General features: G+C 44.3%; 1 protein-coding gene across 1 annotated transcript in view; it reads left to right on the top strand.

Annotated features, from left to right (window-relative positions):
* Positions 1–19,893, top strand: part of TCERG1L (transcription elongation regulator 1 like) — a 343,152-nt gene that overhangs the window by 273,864 nt on the left and 49,395 nt on the right. The window contains exons 8-9 of the mRNA XM_040437737.1: positions 6,238–6,329; positions 6,661–6,749. Of these exons, the coding sequence (XP_040293671.1) occupies positions 6,238–6,329; positions 6,661–6,749 (181 nt within the window). The remainder of the gene's footprint in view (positions 1–6,237; positions 6,330–6,660; positions 6,750–19,893) is intronic.

The raw sequence follows: 19,893 nt of genomic DNA, 5'->3' as shown, positions 1-19,893 counted from the left end.
ACTGCACTAAACACCAGAACTGATGCCACACTACTGGCCATGCAGGACAGCTTTTTCAGGGCAAACTCTGCCAGTTGCGGTCACAAATTCAGTTTGGCTGCCCAGTAGTCCAGCGGATATTCAATGTGGGGTGGCAGGTTACTGTCCAAGTATGCCACCACTTGCTGGTTCAGGTCCTGCTCCCGGTCTAGCTGCTGCTGGTGAGTAGTTTCTTCGCTAGGCGGGTTAAGAAAGCTGCTCATCAGCAACTCTAGACTAAAGTTGCTGCTGATGGAGCTGGAACTGCTCCTATCTCCCCACCCTGCCACAGCAGCCATGGCAGTGGAACGTGAGCACAGAAGGTCCCCAGGTCAGACCTGCGAGAGGACAGATGATGGTGCAGATAGGATGTCTCTATAGTAGTTCAGTTTGTCCTCCCTCTCAGCGGGTGTATTAAAGGCCCCAATTTTGAACTGGTAGTGAGGGTCTAACAAGGTGGAGAGCTAGAAGCTATCCCTCTGCCAAATGGTGACAATTCGACTGTCACTACCCAAGTAAGTGAGCATGCATCGTGCCATTTATGCAAGTGACTCGGAGGGACTCCCTTTCTCCATCTGCACTGCATACTGCCATGGTGGGTCCTCTGCCTTGTCTTCCTCATCACCCTGTAGCTTCTCTGCCTGCTCCTGCTCCTCCTCTCCTATCACCTGTGTATAAAACCACCCATTTCACTACACATTGCCTGTGCTCCAATGTCCTCCTCCTCCTCCAGTTCAGCCCCCACAGGGCTCATGTGGCCGTGAGATCTAGGCACCTCATCTCCAGTCCACTGACCAGCCAGATTTACCAGCATCTGTTCCAGGACATGAAGCAGTGGAATTATGTTGTTTATCCCGTAGTCCTGGCGAATGACAAATAACGTGACCTCCTCAAAGAGCCTGAGCAACCGGCAGGTATCACGTATGAGCTGCCACTGGCTGACATTGAAGTTATACAGAGGAGTACTCCTGTCTGCTTGGATCATCAAGAAATCGTTTATGGCCTTGCTCTGTTCGTATTGTCGGTGCAACATATTGAGGGTGGAATTCCACCGTATGGAAACGTCGCATATCAGCCTATGTTGGGGGATGCCATTCTGCCGCTACAGCTCAAGTAGGGTGTGCTTTGCGGTTTCCGAGTGGCTAAAGTGCATGCAAAGTTTCCTGGTCATTTTTAGGATGTCTTGAAGATGGGTGGAAGACTTCAGGAACCGCTTTACAACCAGATTGAACATGTGTGCCATGCAGGTTGCATGGCTCAGAGCTCCTTGACGCAGCACCGACAGCATGTTCTTTCCGTTGTCGATCACCATGGTTCCGATTTTGAGCTGTCGCAGAGAAAGCCAAGATTCGATTTCATGATAAAGGACACGGAGCAGTTCGTCCCCTGTGTGACTCCGTTCGCCCAGGCAAGTTGCAGAACAGTGTGACACCGCCGTGCCCTGCACATGTGGTATGCTGGAGGGGCTCTGTGAATTGTCCCTGCAGTGGAGGCTGAGGACACGGTGGAGGATGAGAAGGCAGAGGCGGACATTGTCGCAGAACCAACGGCAAACATGGAGGCGGAAGCGGCGTCACTTGGCCAAGTTGCTGGTGTGGCTGTGCAGGAACCACAGTCACTGAGTGGTCCTTAAAGGACATGTATTTCCCTGACAGTAGTTACACCTCCACACTTCAGCGCTGCCGTGGACTTCTGTTCTACATACATGTGCAGGGCTGGTGCTGCCTTTTTGGCAAAGAAATGACGGCTTGGGACTCTCCACCTTGGCTCAGCACAAACCATCAGTTCTCGGAAAGGTGCAGAGTCCACCACTTGGAAAGGGAGGAACTACAGCACCAGCAACTTGGCCAGGAGCACATTCAGCTTCTGTGCCGTTGGATGAGTGAACACAAACTGTCTCTTGGCAATAACTTTGTTAATCGATGGCTGACAGAATGACTGATGAGGAGTAGGAGGAGGAACAGGAGCATCAGGACCAGCAGATAATGGGAAGGACAGACAACTCCCTTCGGCTGAGGTGGTGCAGCCTTGACTGCCTGAAATGGCTGTGTGCCACGGGGTGATGCATCGGATGCTACGGCAGGCTGGACCACCATATCAGATTCACGGTTCTCCCAGGCCACTTTATGGTGATGCTGCATGTGTTGACACAGAGCCGTGGTGCCAATATTGGGACCCTGGCCACGCTTTACCTTCCGCCCACAAATTCTGCAAATGGCCATGTTCACCTCCTCCGACAGCCTAACAAAAAATTGCTACTCCGCCGAGTATGCCATTTTCCCCCCAATTGCTACCGCTTCCTCCGTGAACTCCTGCACTGCTACTTTCCAGGCCGGTAGGCTCTTGCGAAGCGGGTGGTCTACCCCAGGTATGGTTGGCTCCCGACCCACCACTGCTCCCACCCTGCTGATTCCCGGCCACGCTACAACCTTGCTGGCTCAGCCACTGCCTCATGCGCAAGCTGCCACCCTCTACTCCTGAAGATTATGAAGCCCCTTCTTCACCCGGCTCCCAAGTGTGATCGGCTTTAACATCATCCACTACTGTCTGCATGTCACTGATGTCCCCCTCAATAGCCTTAGGGCCAAGAGCCTGACCGCTATTTTACTTCTCTAGCAGAGGGAACAGAGAAGGACAAAGGCACGTTGAGGACAGATGAGGGCACAGTGCCTGCTCCCAGCCCATGCCAACTAAGCATTGCGTCTGATGAACCCACCGACCCTTGGCCTGGGGTGTCTGATGTCACTTGCGACGCAGTAGAAGACCAAGTGGACCATTCAAGCACCGCTGGGTTGCTGGTCAAGACACGACCGCTAGATGACATCGGGAGCTCAGTCCTCTCGCTGGGACTCCTGCTGCCACGCCCCCTTTTACTGCCTGTGACAGAAACATTTTGGCCAGTGCCCGTTCCCTTTGAAAGGCCTTTCACCTGTCTGTCTGACATACTGTATAATAAAAGAATTAAATTAAAATTAAAAAAATACTCCAAAAAAGGCTGTAGTACAATGTTACTTCACCGCTGAACTGCAATTAAGACATATATATATTTTTTCTGCTTAATAAATCCCCCCCCCCCCCAAAAAAAAGAACAATCACAATATACTGCAGAATGGCTAATGGGACGTACGTATATTTCCTTTTAATACACCACATAAATGGCTATAGTACAATGTAACTTCACCGCTGAACGGCAATTAAGACATATATATATATATATATATATATATATATATATACATTATTTTTTTATTAATAAACTCCCCCCCCCCAAAATAAATAACAATCACAATTCACTGCAGAACGGCAACTAAGACATATTGTTTTTCCTATTACTATACCTCAAAAAAAGAAATATAACAATCATAATTTACAGCAGAACGACTAATGGAACATACGTATATTTCTTATTAGTACAGCATGTAAATGACTGAAGTACAATGTAACTTCACCGTTGAACGACAATTAAGACATAGAAACATAGAAACATAGAATGTGTCAGCAGATAAGAACTATTTGGCCCATCTAGTCTGCCCAATATACATTTTTTTTTTCTGATTAATGAACCCCCCCCCCAAAAAAAAAAAAAACACAATTCACTGCAAAATGACAATTAAGACATATTCTTTTTCCTATTAATACACCCCAAAAAAAGAAATGTAACAATCAGACGGCTAATGGGACATACGTATATTTCCTTTTAATACACCATGTAAATGGCTATAATACAATGTAACTTCACCGCAGAATGGCAATTATGACATATATTTTTTCATTTTTTTCCCCTCAAAAAAAAATCGAACAATGTAAAATCAACACAGAACAGCTAATAGGACGTATGTATCTTTTGTATTAATACACCCCGTAAATGGCTGTATCACACAGAACTTGCACCCCAATCACAAGCAAGGTTTGCTGGAATTAGTGATGTATCATATAGTGCAAACAACCTAAAAGCTGCAGTATAACACTAATTTGGATCCCCAATTAGTGCAACAAGATGTAATAGAATCACTCCTATTACCCAGGCTGTACACTCTTATTGCACCCTGTTCTCCTTTTATAGTATAGATGATGCCTCCCAATTCTTTCCCTACACCTTGACTAATCTTTCCCTGAACTTGAAAATTGTTTTTTCAGCACAATGAAGTCTTTCCTAGCACTGTCCCTAGCGCCTGCTGACGTCTCTCCCTGCACTAAGCACACTGGAAAATGGCAGAATCCAAGATGGCTGAAGCTATTTATAGGGCTGTGACTTCACAGGTGCTGGCTGCTGATTGGCTGCATGCATGGCATTGTGGGTGATCCCTCGTTCCTAGAGTTCTTTGCCCCATGTCCATGTCAGGAGCCATTTTAGGAAAAAAATTGATTTGTTACCAGGAAGTTTAAAGAAATTTGTGTTCGGTGCAAATTTGTTCTGAAATTCGAAATTTAATTCGCTCATCTCTAGTTTTCAGTGTAGATTTCGAGTGCACAGAAATTTCTGTGCAAAATTTCGGCAAGACAGCCAGCACCAGTGTGTAGGTAGCCGAAGGGTATGACCACACAGGCCAGCCTTGCAGCATTTGGGATGCTCCCACTTTGCAGCCATGCAAGTTGCAGCAGTATCATATTAACTAGTAAGAACTGAGTTGTTTATTAGGTGTTCATTGATAATGGCCACATGGAAATATGATAAACCATGTGATTAACAATGCAGAGCGAATAAGCTTGAGTGGCCCGCATTATGTGGCCGCAAGTTGGCCGTATTGCAACAGCAGCAAAGTTGTAACGATGCATGGTCGTACCCTAAGAGGAAATTCGGCTTCAGTGCGAATTTAATTTTTCCTGAAATTCGGATTGAATTCTACTTCGTCAACTTCAATTCGCTCATCTCTAAACGTAACGTACTCTGGCTACAAAATATAGCTGTAAAAAGAATAGGGAAGATGTAAATGATAGTCCAGAATATCTGTGTATCTAGAATATAATATAGTAGATATACTGTATTCAGTTATTTAATCCATTGTAAAAGGAAAATCTGATGTACAAGGATAGTAGTAGGTTTGCTTGCAGTAGGGGTTTTCTGCTGCATTGCTTTTGTAATTTATGGTAATTTTTTCTTACCAAACAAAAGCAGCAAAGAAAACAGCACAATAAAGAATCTCAAAGTGACCGCGTTGTTACTGTTTATAAACCAATAGAAAATAGCTTTTTTTTTTTGCAAAGAAATTATTATTCCCCTCCTAAAAAACATATAAGGACTGAGCTTTCAACAAACATTGCACAGATAAAGAGGAAACTGCAATGGGCATCCTAATGGCTCAGTGGTTAGCGCTAGTGCCTTGCAGAGTTGAAGACCTAGGTTCTTATCTGACCAAGGACACCATCTGCATTTGTATGTTCTCCCACTGTTTTCATGGGTTTCCTCCGGGTACTCTGGTTTCCTCCCATAGGAAACTTAGATTGTGAGCTCCACTGGAGAAAGCAAGTAATGATAATATCTGTACAGCGCTGCGGAATATGTTGGAGCTATGTAAGCAAAATAAATAAACTGTAATATATCCTATCAGACTTTTACGGATAGCACGTGTCTGTGTATGAACTTTCTCTCCCCTCTCCATAGACTTCTAGGGGTAGCATGTGTTTCTATTTCTCTGAACTCCCCCCCCCCCCATAGATTACTATGGGTTGCATGTGTCTGTATTTCTGCACTTTCTCCTACACTTTCCATAGACTTCTATAGGCAGCATTTGATCTGTGTTATTACTCAAGCTGGATTCAGCACTGACTGTTAGTTTAGGAGGGGGAGCGTGGAGAAAGAGACAATTTTCTCTGATAACTTATATTACAAAGTTTCCTATATTCACCTATACTATCAATTTATGTAAAGTTTATTGAAGGGACAGTGACCATTTAAATAGTTTAAAGCTCCCAAATTTAAATTAAGATTATAAAGGGCAAATTATCCTCTTTTAAAGTGTAACTGTAAGCTGGCCGTTCACATTAGATGAAAGACTGGATGAAGTGCATGTGAATGGAGGGGGGGGGGAATCAAAAGTAATAGTGACAGCTATTTATGGTGTAGATACAGTACACCTTTAAATTATTCAATCAGTTAAGTCCTCACATCAAAGTCTAGTAATACAGTGAAATATTTTCAATCATGAAACATGTATATAATCTGTTTTCTTTATATATATATATTTTTATTTCAATGAAAACAATTTTCCTATTTTACAGATAAAAATAAAGAAGCAAACAGGGCAGCTTGTTCAACCGCATTCATTTTACATTCAGAGAGAAAAAATAACGCTGCCAAGACAGATGAAAAGGTTTGTTTTATTTCTAACTTCAGACAGTAAAACGATGGGTTCCTCGTGTCAAGGGCAGAAAATGATTTCAGTTGTGCAATTGTTTTCCAACATCATTATTATGTCTCACTAGTAATTGCTTTGCATTATGCCAGTTTGCAATTAATAACGGTAATTAAATCGATGTGTTTAATAAAACACAATTTCATCTGAAATGAAATAACCTTTTCTTTCATTCTTTTCTTAAGAAATTGAAAGGGTGGTTAAGTAATAATAGGTGTCTGAATTTTACAATAGGCTTGACTTGTTGGTTTATGCTCTTCATTAAACTTTTTCATATGTCGGATTCAAGAACAATGTTTTGAAGATGTCAAGTGAAGAGGACTGCGTGGCCAAAATCAACAAGCCTGTGGCGTCAACACCAGTGCCTGGATCACCATGGTAAGGCCCGAGGAACAGTAAATTATTTATTATTCTCTGTCTATAACGTAGTCTGTATTTTCCAGGCAAATGTGGCACTGACCTAAGATAGTGGAAAAATATATTTATTAATTTACTTTTTTTAGCATTTTATTTTAATTTGTTAGAAATAACCTTTTTCTATTATGCACAGTGTTTTACTTTATGTGATCGTACTAACCACTTTGCTTATCTGTGTTTCACAATAAGTTTTTTATCTTTTTGTTCATGGAGTTATATGAGGCATTACTTTTTGGTGGTGACCCGCATTTTTTATTTTTTTTTGGACACTTATTAAGGGAAATAGTGGATGTCATTTCAAGTTAACCTGTCAACTTGAAAATGCTGCTTTAAAATCTATAGGCAGCAGCTGTTGTAGATCAGAAGTGGAGCCGATTGATACATATTAGTGATGAGCGGCAGGGGTCATATTCGAATTCGCGATATTTCGCGAATATTTTGTAGAATATTTGTCGAATATTCGCAAATTCGAAAATTCTCATTTTTTTTTTTTTTTTTTTACTCGAAAAATCGGCAAGGTAATGATTGTGTAATATGCGATTTTTCGTAATTAGAATTTTCGGATTAAAATTTTTTATTGCGATTTTTTCAACTTACAACTATTAGACAAAGAAGATTATAGCACTATATTAGCTAAATTGCTCTATATTCGATTTTTTTCGAATATTCGCTATAATGCTATAACCTTGTTTTTTCGAATATTCGGAATATTCTAAAACAAGAATACATAGCAATATAGCGAATATTCGAAAAAACGAATATAGAGCAAAATTCGCAAACACTACTACTCCTAAAGTCAAGTATATTGCAGCCTTCTTATTGGCCTACAAGCTAGAAGCATCATGTGTACTGATTTTTAAAAAAAAAGTAAAAAAAAAAATTGAATATTCGAAATTACGAATATATATAACTATATTCGAAATATTCGCGAATTTTCGAAGTACCTATATTTGCGATAAAAATTTGAATAGTTTTGTGGGAAAAGATTTAGTATAAATTGTGTTTTATTCATGAAAAAGGACCTCTCTTGACATGTCTGTTGTAGTAACTACTTGCATCCCTCATGTAATAACAATTCTGGATCGTCTATTCTTATGACTCTATTGTTGTGCCATTCCTTTGTTATTTCTACTAGAAATTAGTGAATGAATTTCCAGCAGCTTGCTGCAAAGGTACAGATGGGTGTTACCAGTTGGGGGTGAGTCCCTGCACAGTCTGATATCGTTGATTAGATAGAGTCAGACACACCCGCTACTGATAACAACCATCAATACCTTTAATGCAGACTGCTGGAAAATAGCAATTTTTCAACCATTTGTGCATCCAATTTCTGGCCAATTTTAATGCCCGTTTTGCATCTATTTTTCATGGCCGTTAAAAATGGGCATTAAAAATAGATGAATTTCATTGGCTTTTTAAAAATTAAATCCCAACCCCTGCAATATACATAATATCCCCCATAATGTCCCCCAGCAGTAATAATGTCCCCCATAGTGGTGCCAGCAGTAATAATGTCCCCCATAGTGACCCCCAGCAGTAATTAAGTCCCCCATAGTGGCCCTAGCAGTAATAATGTCCTCCATAGTGACCCCAAGCAGTAATAAATTCCCCCATAGTGTACCTAGCAGTAATAATGTCCCCCATAGTGGCACCAGCAGTAATAGTGTCCCCCATAGTGGCACCAGTAGTAATAATGTCCCCCATAGTGACCCCCCAGCTGTAATAATGCCCCCTATAGTGGCCCTAGCAGTACTAATGTCCCCCATAGTGGCCCTAGCAGTAATAATGTAATGTCCCCATAGTGATCCCCCAGCAGTAATAATGTCCCCCATAGTGGCACCAGCAGTAAGTGTCCCCAGCAGTAATAAATTCCCCCATAGTGACCCCCCCAGCAGTAATAAAGCCCCCCCTAGTGGCCCCAGCAGTTTCAAAGTAACCCAAAGTGACCCCAACAGTAATAAAGTCCCCCATAGTCAATCCAGCATTAAAAATTTCCTCCATAGTGGCCCTCAGCAGTAATAATGTCCCCCATAGTGGCCCATAAAGTTATTCATAGTGGTCCCCAGTGCCCCCATAGAGATTCCAAATATCCCCTATAGTGGTACCCTATAGGTTTTTTAGCAGAAAAAGAATGAATCACCTCATCCACTTGCAGAGGCAGTCGCTCCTCTCCTGATTGTGAAGGATCTCCCGAAGGACCTGCACTAAGCATGATGACGTCACCACATGGTCCCTTAGGCAGGTCCTTCACGATAGGAAGTGAGTAGCAACTGACTCTGGGCGTGCAAATGGATGAGGTGAGTTATTTTATTACCCCCAACCTGTTTTTAATGTCCTTTAAACAGGTTCACCCCTGTCTAAGCTGCCATTAAAAATGGTCCTATCGATTTCAATGGGGTTTATCTGGCCATAAAGACGGCCAAGAATAGGACATGCTATTCACTGGCTGTTAAATAAAATGGCCATGTGAATAGCTTCATATACTTTAATTAGTGCTAAAAATGGCCATGCGATGACCGTTACTCAAACAGCCTTCACACGGCCATTTTTACCTTAGTGTTCATGTCTGAAGAATAGGTGCTTCAGAATTATTATTACATGTGGACTGCAAGTAGTTCCTAAGACTGATAGCTCCTCTTTAAAAAATCCCTGCTCTTTTGGGGACTTTGACATCAAAGAGCGGTCCTAATCAGTGATCAAAAATCTTCCCTCCGTGCACACTCAGAAGGGAAAGGCTGTCAATCACTAAAAGGACTGCTTACTAGATAACGGAAACATTCGATCTCTTCCAACCAAAAATTATATCACTCTATTCTTAAAAATGGCAGCTTACCTTTAAATCCTACAACTTTTTTGTTTTGTAGAAAACAATGCAAAAAAAGGGATTCCATCATTGTATTTTTGCATTTCTCAAATCCTTTACAACAGGAGAGTGGTTGTCAATCACTGTCACGCTCCAGCCATTGGTCTGCTGTGCCCATACTGTATGTTCACATCATTGTATACATTTGGTGTTGTCCATTAAGGCAGGCCTACGTATTGGATTTAGGATGCTGTCCAGTGTTCAGCAACCAATTTTTGAGAATGCTGCATATTTTCAAATTCACAGCATGTTCTACGTGTTGTTCATTTGCAGATACCTTCTTCAAATGTGAACCTTTGCATTCAATGTGTTCACACCCTATCAATTCCTACTGATTGTTAAGCATTGTTATGTATTTTTGTTTACTGTGTTCTTTAAAATGATATCCATTTTTAACCTTCTGTCCTTGGACGTATGGTGGTATGATCTGGTCCCTGGTAGGTATGCCTATTTTAATTTTGGCTTAGGGATCTGATCTTCTATGTATGTTACTGAGGGGACCTACAGCTGGTGAATGCAATTGGCTTGCAGGGGTTTTCTTGAAGTTGAACATAGAAAACCTATCCTTAGGTTAAGTCTTCAATATCTGATCAGTGGGGGTCCAACTCATGGCTTGTGCCTGCACAGATCATCTGTTTGAAGAAGCTATAGGGCTCCTCACAGCTTATCAAGCACAGTGCTGTGCATTTTATAGTGGCTGTGCTTGATATTGCAACCCAGGACCATTCACTTAAATGGGACTGAGCTGTATATAGGCGATGTGACCAATGAATGTGACATAACTGGTCTAGGAAAAGCCTGCGGTGCTCCACCAGATCGATCAGATATTAATGACCTATCCTGAGAATAGACCATCAATATTCTACTCCTGGAAAACCCCTTCAACTTATGACCAGCATGACATTGTGATGCTCTCTCACAGGATGTCTCTGCTATCAGCCTATGGCTACATGTTAACAAACCTTGTGACAGCCCTTTTAGAACCAATTAAAGGCTATTGGACTATTCACATGGCTGTTTTTTTTTTTTTAACAGCCTGTGAACAGCGGCTGTCAAAAAATAGGACAAGTTCTATTTTTGGCTGTTTTTATGGCGAGAAGGACCTCCTTGAGATCGGCCATTGAAAACAGGTGCACCAAAAGCCATACAGGGGTTAAAACAAATACAAAAACAAAAAAATCACCTCATCCACTTGCATGCAATGGCAAAAACACCACTCACTGAAGGTTTTAGGACCTGATTCTCCAAGTGTATTGATGATACATGATGTGACGTCATCATGCTGCAGGTTCTGCGAAGGAGAGAATGTTCCATCGTGTGCAAGTAAATGAGGATGGGGGGTAGTTATATACCTATTGGGCACAACATCCTTTTTATTGGCCTTTTTTACACGACAGTTAAAAACTGATACAGATGGATTCAAAACGGTTATTAAAAATGGATGCACATACTAATCCAAAATGGCCATGAAAAATTTAAAGTGTGTCCGTTTTTAATGGCCATTTTGAATCCATTTGTATGTGAATGCAATGTCATGTGAATGCAGCCTATGCGTAACCACCCACACACTTTTCAGTTTTGCTAACTTGTCCTGATATTGTATTAAATTTATTTCACGAAGAACGGGAGTTCTATATCAAATACACATAAGTGTAAGTGTGGATACATAGCTACTAGAGTTGAGCGAACACCTGGATGTTCGGGTTCGAGAAGTTCGGCCGAACTTCCCGGAAATGTTCGGGTTCGGGATCCGAACCCGAACCGAACTTCGTCCCGAACCCCATTGAAGTAAATGGGGACCCGAACTTTTGGGCACTAAAAAGGCTGTAAAACAGCCCAGGAAAGAGCTAGAGGGCTGCAAAAGGCAGCAACATGTAGGTAAATCCCCTGCAAACAAATGTGGATAGGGAAATGAATTAAAATAAAAATAAAAAAAATAAAAATGAACCAATATCAATTGGACAGAGGTCCCATAGCAGAGAATCTGGCTTCACGTAGGCAGAGAATCAGTCTCTTCATGCCATAGCAAAGAATCTGGCTTCATGTCAGCACAGAATCAGTCTTCATGTCATAGCAGAGAATCAGGCTTCACGTCACCCACCACTGGAACAGGCCACTGTCACACATTTAGGCCCCGGCACCCAGACAGAGGAGAGCGGTCCCGTAACAGAGAATCTGGCCTTATGTCACCGCAGAATCTGTCTTCATGTCATAGCAGAGAATCAGGCTTCACGTCACCCACCACTGGAACAGGCCACTGTCACATATTTAGGCCCAGGCACCCAGGCAGAGGAGAGAGGTCGCGTAACAGAGAATCTGGCCTTATGTCAGCACAGAATCTGTCTTCATGTCATAGCAGAGAATCAGGCTTCACGTTACCCACCACTGGAACAGGCCACTGTCACACATTTAGGCCCCGGCACCCAGACAGAGGAGAGCAGTCCCGTAACAGAGAATCTGGCCTTATGTCAGCGCAGAATCTGTCTTCATGTCATAGCAGAGAATCAGGCTTCACGTCACACACCACTGGAACAGGCCACTGTCACACATTTAGGCCCAGGCACCCAGGCAGAGGAGAGAGGTCGCGTAACAGAGAATCTGGCCTTATGCCAGCACAGAATCTGTCTTCATGTCATAGCAGAGAATCAGGCTTCACGTCACCCACCACTGGAACAGGCCACTGTCACACATTTAGGCCCCGGCACCCAGACAGAGGAGAGCGGTCCCGTAACAGAGAATCTGGCCTTATGTCAGCACAGAATCTGTCTTCATGTCATAGCAGAGAATCAGGCTTCACGTCACCCACCACTGGAAAAGGCCACTGTCACATATTTAGGCCCAGGCACCCAGGCAGAGGAGAGAGGTCGCGTAACAGAGAATCTGGACTTATGTCAGCACAGAATCTGTCTTCATGTCATAGCAGAGAATCAGGCTTCACGTCACCCACCACTGGAACAGGCCACTGTCACACATTTAGGCCCAGGCACCCAGGCAGAGGAGAGAGGTCGCGTAACAGAGAATCTGGCCTTATATCAGCACAGAATCTGTCTTCATGTCATAGCAGAGAATCAGGCTTCACGTCACCCACCACTGGAACAGGCCACTGTCACACATTTAGGCCCCGGCACCCAGACAGAGGAGAGCGGTCCCGTAACAGAAAATCTGGCATTATGTCAGCGCAGAATCTGTCTTCATGTCATAGCAGAGAATCAGGCTTCACGTCACCCACCACTGGAACAGGCCACTGTCACATATTTAAGCCCAGGCACCCAGGCAGAGGAGAGAGGTCGCGTAACAGAGAATCTGGCTTCATGTCAGTACAGAATAAGTCTTCATGTCATAGCAGAGAATCAGGCTTCACGTCACCCACCACTGGAACAGGCCACTGTCACACATTTAGGCCCCGGCACCCAGACAGAGGAGAGGTTCATTCAACTTTGGGTTGCCCCGCAATATAATGGTAAAATGAAATAAAAAATAGTATTGAATGAGGAAGTGCCCTGGAGTAGAATAATATATTGTTAAGGGGAGGTAGTTAATATCTAATCTGCACAAGGGATGGACAGGTCCTGTGGGATCCATGCCTGGTTCATTTTTATGAACGTCAGCTTGTCCACATTGGCTGTAGACAGGCGGCTGCGTTTGTCTGTAATGACGCCCCCTGCCGTGCTGAATACATGTTCAGACAAAACGCTGGCCGCCGGGCAGGCCAGCACCTCCAAGGCATAAAAGGCTAGCTCTGGCCACGTGGACAATTTGGAGACCCAGAAGTTGAATGGGGCCGAACCATCAGTCAGTACGTGGAGGGGTGTGCACAGGTACTGTTCCACCATGTTAGTTGCCTCCTGCTGAAATGTTGCCTCCTGCTAACACGTTCCGTATCAGGTGGTGGTGCACTTAGCTGTGGCGTGTTGACAAAACTTTTCCACATCTCTGCCATGCTAACCCTGCCCTCAGAGGAGCTGGCCGTGACACAGCTGCGTTGGCGACCTCTTGCTCCTCCTCTGCCTTCGCCTTGGGCTTCCACTGGTTCCCCTGTGACATTCGGGAATGCTCTCAGTAGCGCGTCTACCAACGTGCGCTTGTACTCGCGCATCTTCCTATCACGCTCCAGTGTAGGAAGTAAGGTGGGCACATTGTCTTTGTACCGGGGATCCAGCAGGGTGGCAACCCAGTAGTCCGCACACGTTAAAATGTGGGCAACTCTGCTGTCGTTGCGCTGGCACTGCAGCATGTAGTCGCTCATGTGTGCCAGGCTGCCCAGAGTTAAGGACAAGCTGTCCTCTGTGGGAGGCGTATCGTCATCGTCCTGTGTTTCCCCCCAGCCACGCACCAGTGATGGGCCCGAGCTGCTTTGGGTGCCACCCCGCTGTGAACATGCTTCATCCTCATCCTCCTCCACCTCCTCCTCATCCTCGTCCTCCTCGTCCTCCAGTAGTGGGCCCTGTCTGGCCACATTTGTACCTGGCCTCTGCTGTTGCAAAAAACCTCCCTCTGAGTCACTTCGAAGAGACTGGCCTGAAAGTGCTAAAAATGACCCCTCTTCCTCCTCTTCCTCCTGGGCCACCTCCTCTTCCATCATCGCCCTAAGTGTTTTCTCAAGGAGACATAGAAATGGTATTGTAACGCTGATAACGGTGTCATCGCCACTGGCCATGTTGGTGGAGTACTCGAAACAGCGCAACAGGGCACACAGGTCTCGCATGGAGGCCCAGTCATTGGTGGTGAAGTATGTCTCATCCACAGTGCGACTGACCCGTGCGTGCTGCAGCTGAAACTCCACTATGGCCTGCTGCTGCTCGCACAGTCTGTCCAGCATATGCAAGGTGGAGTTCCACCTGGTGGGTACGTTGCATATGAGGCGGTGAGCGGGAAGGCCGAAGTTACGCTGTAGCGCAGACAGGCGAGCAGCGGCAGGGTGTGAACGCCGGAAGCGCGAACAGACGGCCCGCACTTTATGCAGCAGCTCTGACATGTCGGGGTAGTTGTGAATGAACTTCTGCACCACCAAATTCAGCACATGCGCCAGGCAAGGGATGTGCGTCAAACCGGCTAGTCCCAGAGCTGCAACGAGATTTCGCCCATTATCGCACACCACCAGGCCGGGCTTGAGGCTCACCGGCAGCAACCACTCGTCGGTCTGTTGTTCTATACCCCGCCACAACTCCTGTGCGGTGTGGGGCCTGTCCCCCAAACATATGAGTTTCAGAATGGCCTGCTGACATTTACCCCGGGCTGTGCTGAAGTTAGTGGTGAAGGTGTGTGGCTGACTGGATGAGCAGGTGGAAGAAAAGGAGGAGGAAGCTGAGTAGGAGGAGGAGGAGACAGGAGGCAAAGAATGTTGCCCTGCGATCCTTGGCGGCGGAAGGACGTGCGCCAAACAGCTCTCCGCCTGTGGCCCAGCCGCCACTACATTTACCCAGTATGCAGTTAGGGAGATATAGCGTCCCTGGCCGTGCTTACTGGTCCACGTATCTGTGGTTAGGTGGACCTTGCCACAGATGGCGTTGCGCAGTGCACACTTGATTTTATCGGACACTTGTTTGTGCAGGGAAGGCACGGCTCTCTTGGAGAAGTAGTGGCGGCTGGGAACAACATACTGTGGGACAGCAAGCGACATGAGCTGTTTGAAGCTGTGTGTGTCCACCAGCCTAAATTACAGCATTTCATAGGCCAGTAGTTTAGAAATGCTGGCATTCAGGGCCAGGGATCGAGGGTGGCTAGGTGAGAATTTACGCTTTCTCTCAAATGTCTGTGAGATGGAGAGCTGAACGCTGCCGTGTGACATGGTTGAGATGCTTGGTGACGCAGGTGGTCGTGTTGGTGGTACATCCCATGTTTGCTGGGCGGCAGGTGCCAACATTCCTCCATAGGCAGAGGAAGAGGCCGAGGCGGCGGCAGCAGCAGCAGAAGAGGCCGGGGCGGCAGCAGCAGAAGAGGCAGCAGGGGGAGCCTGAGTGAGTTCCTTGTTTTTAAGGTGTTTACTCCACTGCAGTTCATGCTTTGCATGCAGGTGCCTGGTCATGCAGGTTGTGCTAAGGTTCAGAACGTTAATGCCTCGCTTCAGGCTCTGATGGCACAGCGTGCAAACCACTCGGGTCTTGTCGTCAGCACATTGTTTGAAGAAGTGCCATGCCAGGGAACTCCTTGAAGCTGCCTTTGGGGTGCTCGGTCCCAGATGGCGGCGGTCAGTAGCAGGCGGAGTCTCTTGGCGGCGGGTGTTCTGATTTTGCCCACTGCTCCCTCTTTTGCTACGCTGTTGGCTCGGTCTCACCACTGACTCTTCCTCCGAACTGTGAAAGTCAGTGGCACGACCTTCATTCCATGTGGGGTCTAGGACCTCATCGTCCCCTGCATCGTCTTCCACCCAGTCTTGATCCCTGACCTCCTGTTCAGTCTGCACACTGCAGAAAGACGTAGCAGTTGGCACCTATGTTTCGTCATCATCAGAGACGTGCTGAGGTGGTATTCCCATGTCCTCATCATCAGGAAACATAAGTGGTTGTGCGTTAGTGCATTCTATCTCTTCCACCCTTGGTGAAGAGCTAGGTGGATGCCCTTGGGAAACCCTGGCAGCAGAGTCTTCAAACAGCATAAGAGACTGCTGCATAACTTGAGGCTCAGACAGTTTCCCTGATATGCATGGGGGTGATGTGACAGACTGATGGGCTTGGTTTTCATGCGCCATCTGTGCGCTTTCTGCAGAAGACTGGGTGGGAGATAATGTGAACGTGCTGGATGCACTGTCGGCCACCCAATTGACTAATGCCTGTACCTGCTCAGGCCTTACCATCCTTAGAACGGTATTGGGCCCCACCAAATATCCCTGTAAATTCTGGCGGCTACTGGGACCTGAGGTAGTTGGTACACTAGGACGTGTGGCTGTGGCAGAACGGCCACGTCCTCTCCCAGCACCAGAGGGTCCACTAACACCACCACGACCATGTCCACGTCCGCGTCCCTTATTATATGTTTTCCTCATTGTTCCCGTTCACCACAATTTTGAGAATGGCAAATTTGGGAATAGTTTTTCAACCCAGAAAAAAAAAAGTGCTTTTACGGTCACTACAAATAACTTGACCAGCTAAAACAGTACAGATTTGCTTGAATAGAAATGTGAGACCTGTTTTTTTTTGCACTGTGTGACAGGTTAAGGTTTAATCACAGAAGCAGACTTCTATCTGCACGGTAGCGTGTGTCTTAGGTTTTTCTGAATGACACTATCAGTACCTTCAATGTAAGATATCCTTTTTGGAATAGATTTCAAGTAGGCCTCAAATACCAGAAACTAGTTATTTTGAGGATGGCAAATTTGCGAATAGTTTTTCAAACCAGAAAAAAAAAAAGTGCTTTTACGATCATTACAAATAACCTGACCAGCTAAAACAGTACAGATTTGCTTGAATAGAAATGTGAGACCTGTTTTTTTTTGCACTGTGTGACAGGTTAAGGTTTAATCTCAGAATCAGACTTCTATCTGCACGGTAGCATGTGTCTTAGGTTTTTCTGAATGACACTATCAGTACCTTCAATGTAAGATATCCTTTTTGGGATAGATTTCAAGTAGGCCTCAAATACCAGAAACTAGTTATTTTGAGAATGGCAAATTTGGGAATAGTTTTTCAACCCAGAAAAAAAAATGTGCTTTTACGATCACTACAAATAACTTGACCAGCTAAAACAGTACAGATTTGCTTGAATAGAAATGTGAGACCTGTTTTTTTTTTGCACTGTGTGACAGGTTAAGGTTTAACCACCTCAGCCCCCAGTGCTTAAACACCCTGAAAGACCAGGCCACTTTTTACACTTCTGACCTACACTACTTTCACCGTTTATTGCTCGGTCATGCAACTTACCACCCAAATGAATTTTACCTCCTTTTCTTCTCACTAATAGAGCTTTCATTTGGTGGTATTTCATTGCTGCTGACATTTTTACTTTTTTTGTTATTAATCGAAATTTAACGATTTTTTTGCAAAAAAATGACATTTTTCACTTTCAGTTGTAAAATTTTGCAAAAAAAAACGAGATCCATATAGAAATTTTGCTCTAAATTTATAGTTCTACATGTCTTTGATAAAAAAAAATGTTTGGGTAAAAAAAAAATGGTTTGGGTAAAAGTTATAGCGTTTACAAACTATGGTACAAAAATGTGAATTTCCGCTTTTTGAAGCAGCTCTGACTTTCTGAGCACCTGTCATGTTTCCTGAGGTTCTACAATGGCCAGACAGTACAAACACCCCACAAATGACCCCATTTCGGAAAGTACACACCCTAAGGTATTCGCTGATGGGCATAGTGAGTTCATAGAACTTTTTATTTTTTGTCACAAGTTAGCGAAAATGATGATTTTTTTTTTTTCTTACAAAGTCTCATATTCCACTAACTTGTGACAAAAAATAAAAACTTCTATGAACTCACTATGCCCATCACGAAATACCTTGGGGTCTCTTCTTTCCAAAATGGGGTCACTTGTGGGGTAGTTATACTGCCCTGGCATTCTAGGGGCCCAAATGTGTGGTAAGGAGTTTGAAATCAAATTCTGTAAAAAATGACCTGTCAAATCCGAAAGGTGCTCTTTGGAATATGGGCCCCTTTGCCCACCTAGGCTGCAAAAAAGTGTCACACATCTGGTATCTCCGTACTCAGGAGAAGGTGGGGAATGTGTTTTGGGGTGTCATTTTATATATACCCATGCTGGGTGAGAGAAATATCTTGGCAAAAGACAACTTTTCCCATTTTTTTATACAAAGTTGGCATTTGACCAAGATATTTATCTCACCCAGCATGGGTATATATAAAATGACACCCCAAAACACATTCCCCACCTTCTCCTGAGTACGAAGATACCAGATGTGTGACACTTTTTTGCAGCCTAGGTGGGCAAAGGGGCCCATATTCCAAAGAGCACCTTTCGGATTTGACAGGTCATTTTTTTCAGAATTTGATTTCAAACTCCTTACCACACATTTGGGCCCCTAGAATGGCAGGGCAGTATAACTACCCCACAAGTGACCCCATTTTGGAAAGAAGACACCCCAAGGTATTCCGTGAGGGGCATGGCGAGTTCCTAGAATTTTTTATTTTTTGTCACAAGTTAGTGGAAAATGATGATTTTTTTTTTTTTCATACAAAGTCTCATATTCCACTAACTTGTGACAAAAAATAAAAACTTCCATGAACTCACTATGCCCATCAGCGAATACCTTGGGGTCTCTTCTTTCCAAAATGGGGTCACTTGTGGGGTAGTTATACTGCCCTGGCATTCTAGGGGCCCAAATGTGTGGTAAGGAATTTGAAATCAAATTCAGTAAAAAATGACCTATGAAATCCAAAAGGTGCTCTTTGGAATGTGGGCCCCTTTGCCCACCTAGGCTGCAAAAAAGTGTCACACATCTGGTATCTCCGTACTCAGGAGAAGTTGAGGAATGTGTTTTGGGGTGTCTTTTTACATATACCTATGCTGGGTGAGATAAATATCTTGGTCAAATGCCAACTTTGTATAAAAAAAATGGGAAAAGTTGTCTTTTGCCAAGATATTTCTCTCACCCAGCATGGGTATATGTAAAATGACACCCCAAAACACATTCCCCACCTTCTCCTGAGTACGGAGATACCAGATGTGTGACACTTTTTTGCAGCCTAGGTGGGCAAAGGGGCCCATATTCCAAAGAGCACCTTTCGGATTTCACTGGTCATTTTTTACAGAATTTGATTTCAAACTCCTTACCACACATTTGGGCCCCTAGAATGCCAGGGCAGTATAACTACCCCACAAGTGACCCCCCATTTTGGAAAGAAGAGACCCCAAGGTATTCGCTGATGGGCATAGTGAGTTCATGGAAATTTTTATTTTTTGTCACAAGTTAGTGGAATATGAGACTTTGTATGAAAAAAAAATAAAATAAATAAATCATCATTTTCCACTAACTTGTGACAAAAAATAAAAAATTCTAGGAACTTGCCATGCCCCTCACGGAATACCTTGGGGTGTCTTCTTTCCAAAATGGGGTCACTTGTGGGGTAGTTATACTGCCCTGGCATTTTCCAGGGGCCCTAATGTGTGGTAAGTAGGTAAATGACCTGTGAAATCCTAAAGGTGCTCTTTGGAATGTGGGCCCCTTTGCCCACCTAGGCTGCAAAAAAGTGTCACACATGTGGTATCGCCGTATTCAGGAGAAGTTTGGGAATGTGTTTTGGGGTGTCATTTTACATATACCCTTGCTGGGTGAGAGAAATATT

This window comes from Bufo bufo, chromosome 6 (genome assembly GCF_905171765.1).
Source record: "Bufo bufo chromosome 6, aBufBuf1.1, whole genome shotgun sequence".
Lineage (NCBI taxonomy): Eukaryota > Metazoa > Chordata > Amphibia > Anura > Bufonidae > Bufo > Bufo bufo.
This window is presented reverse-complemented; position numbering and strand designations above follow the sequence as displayed.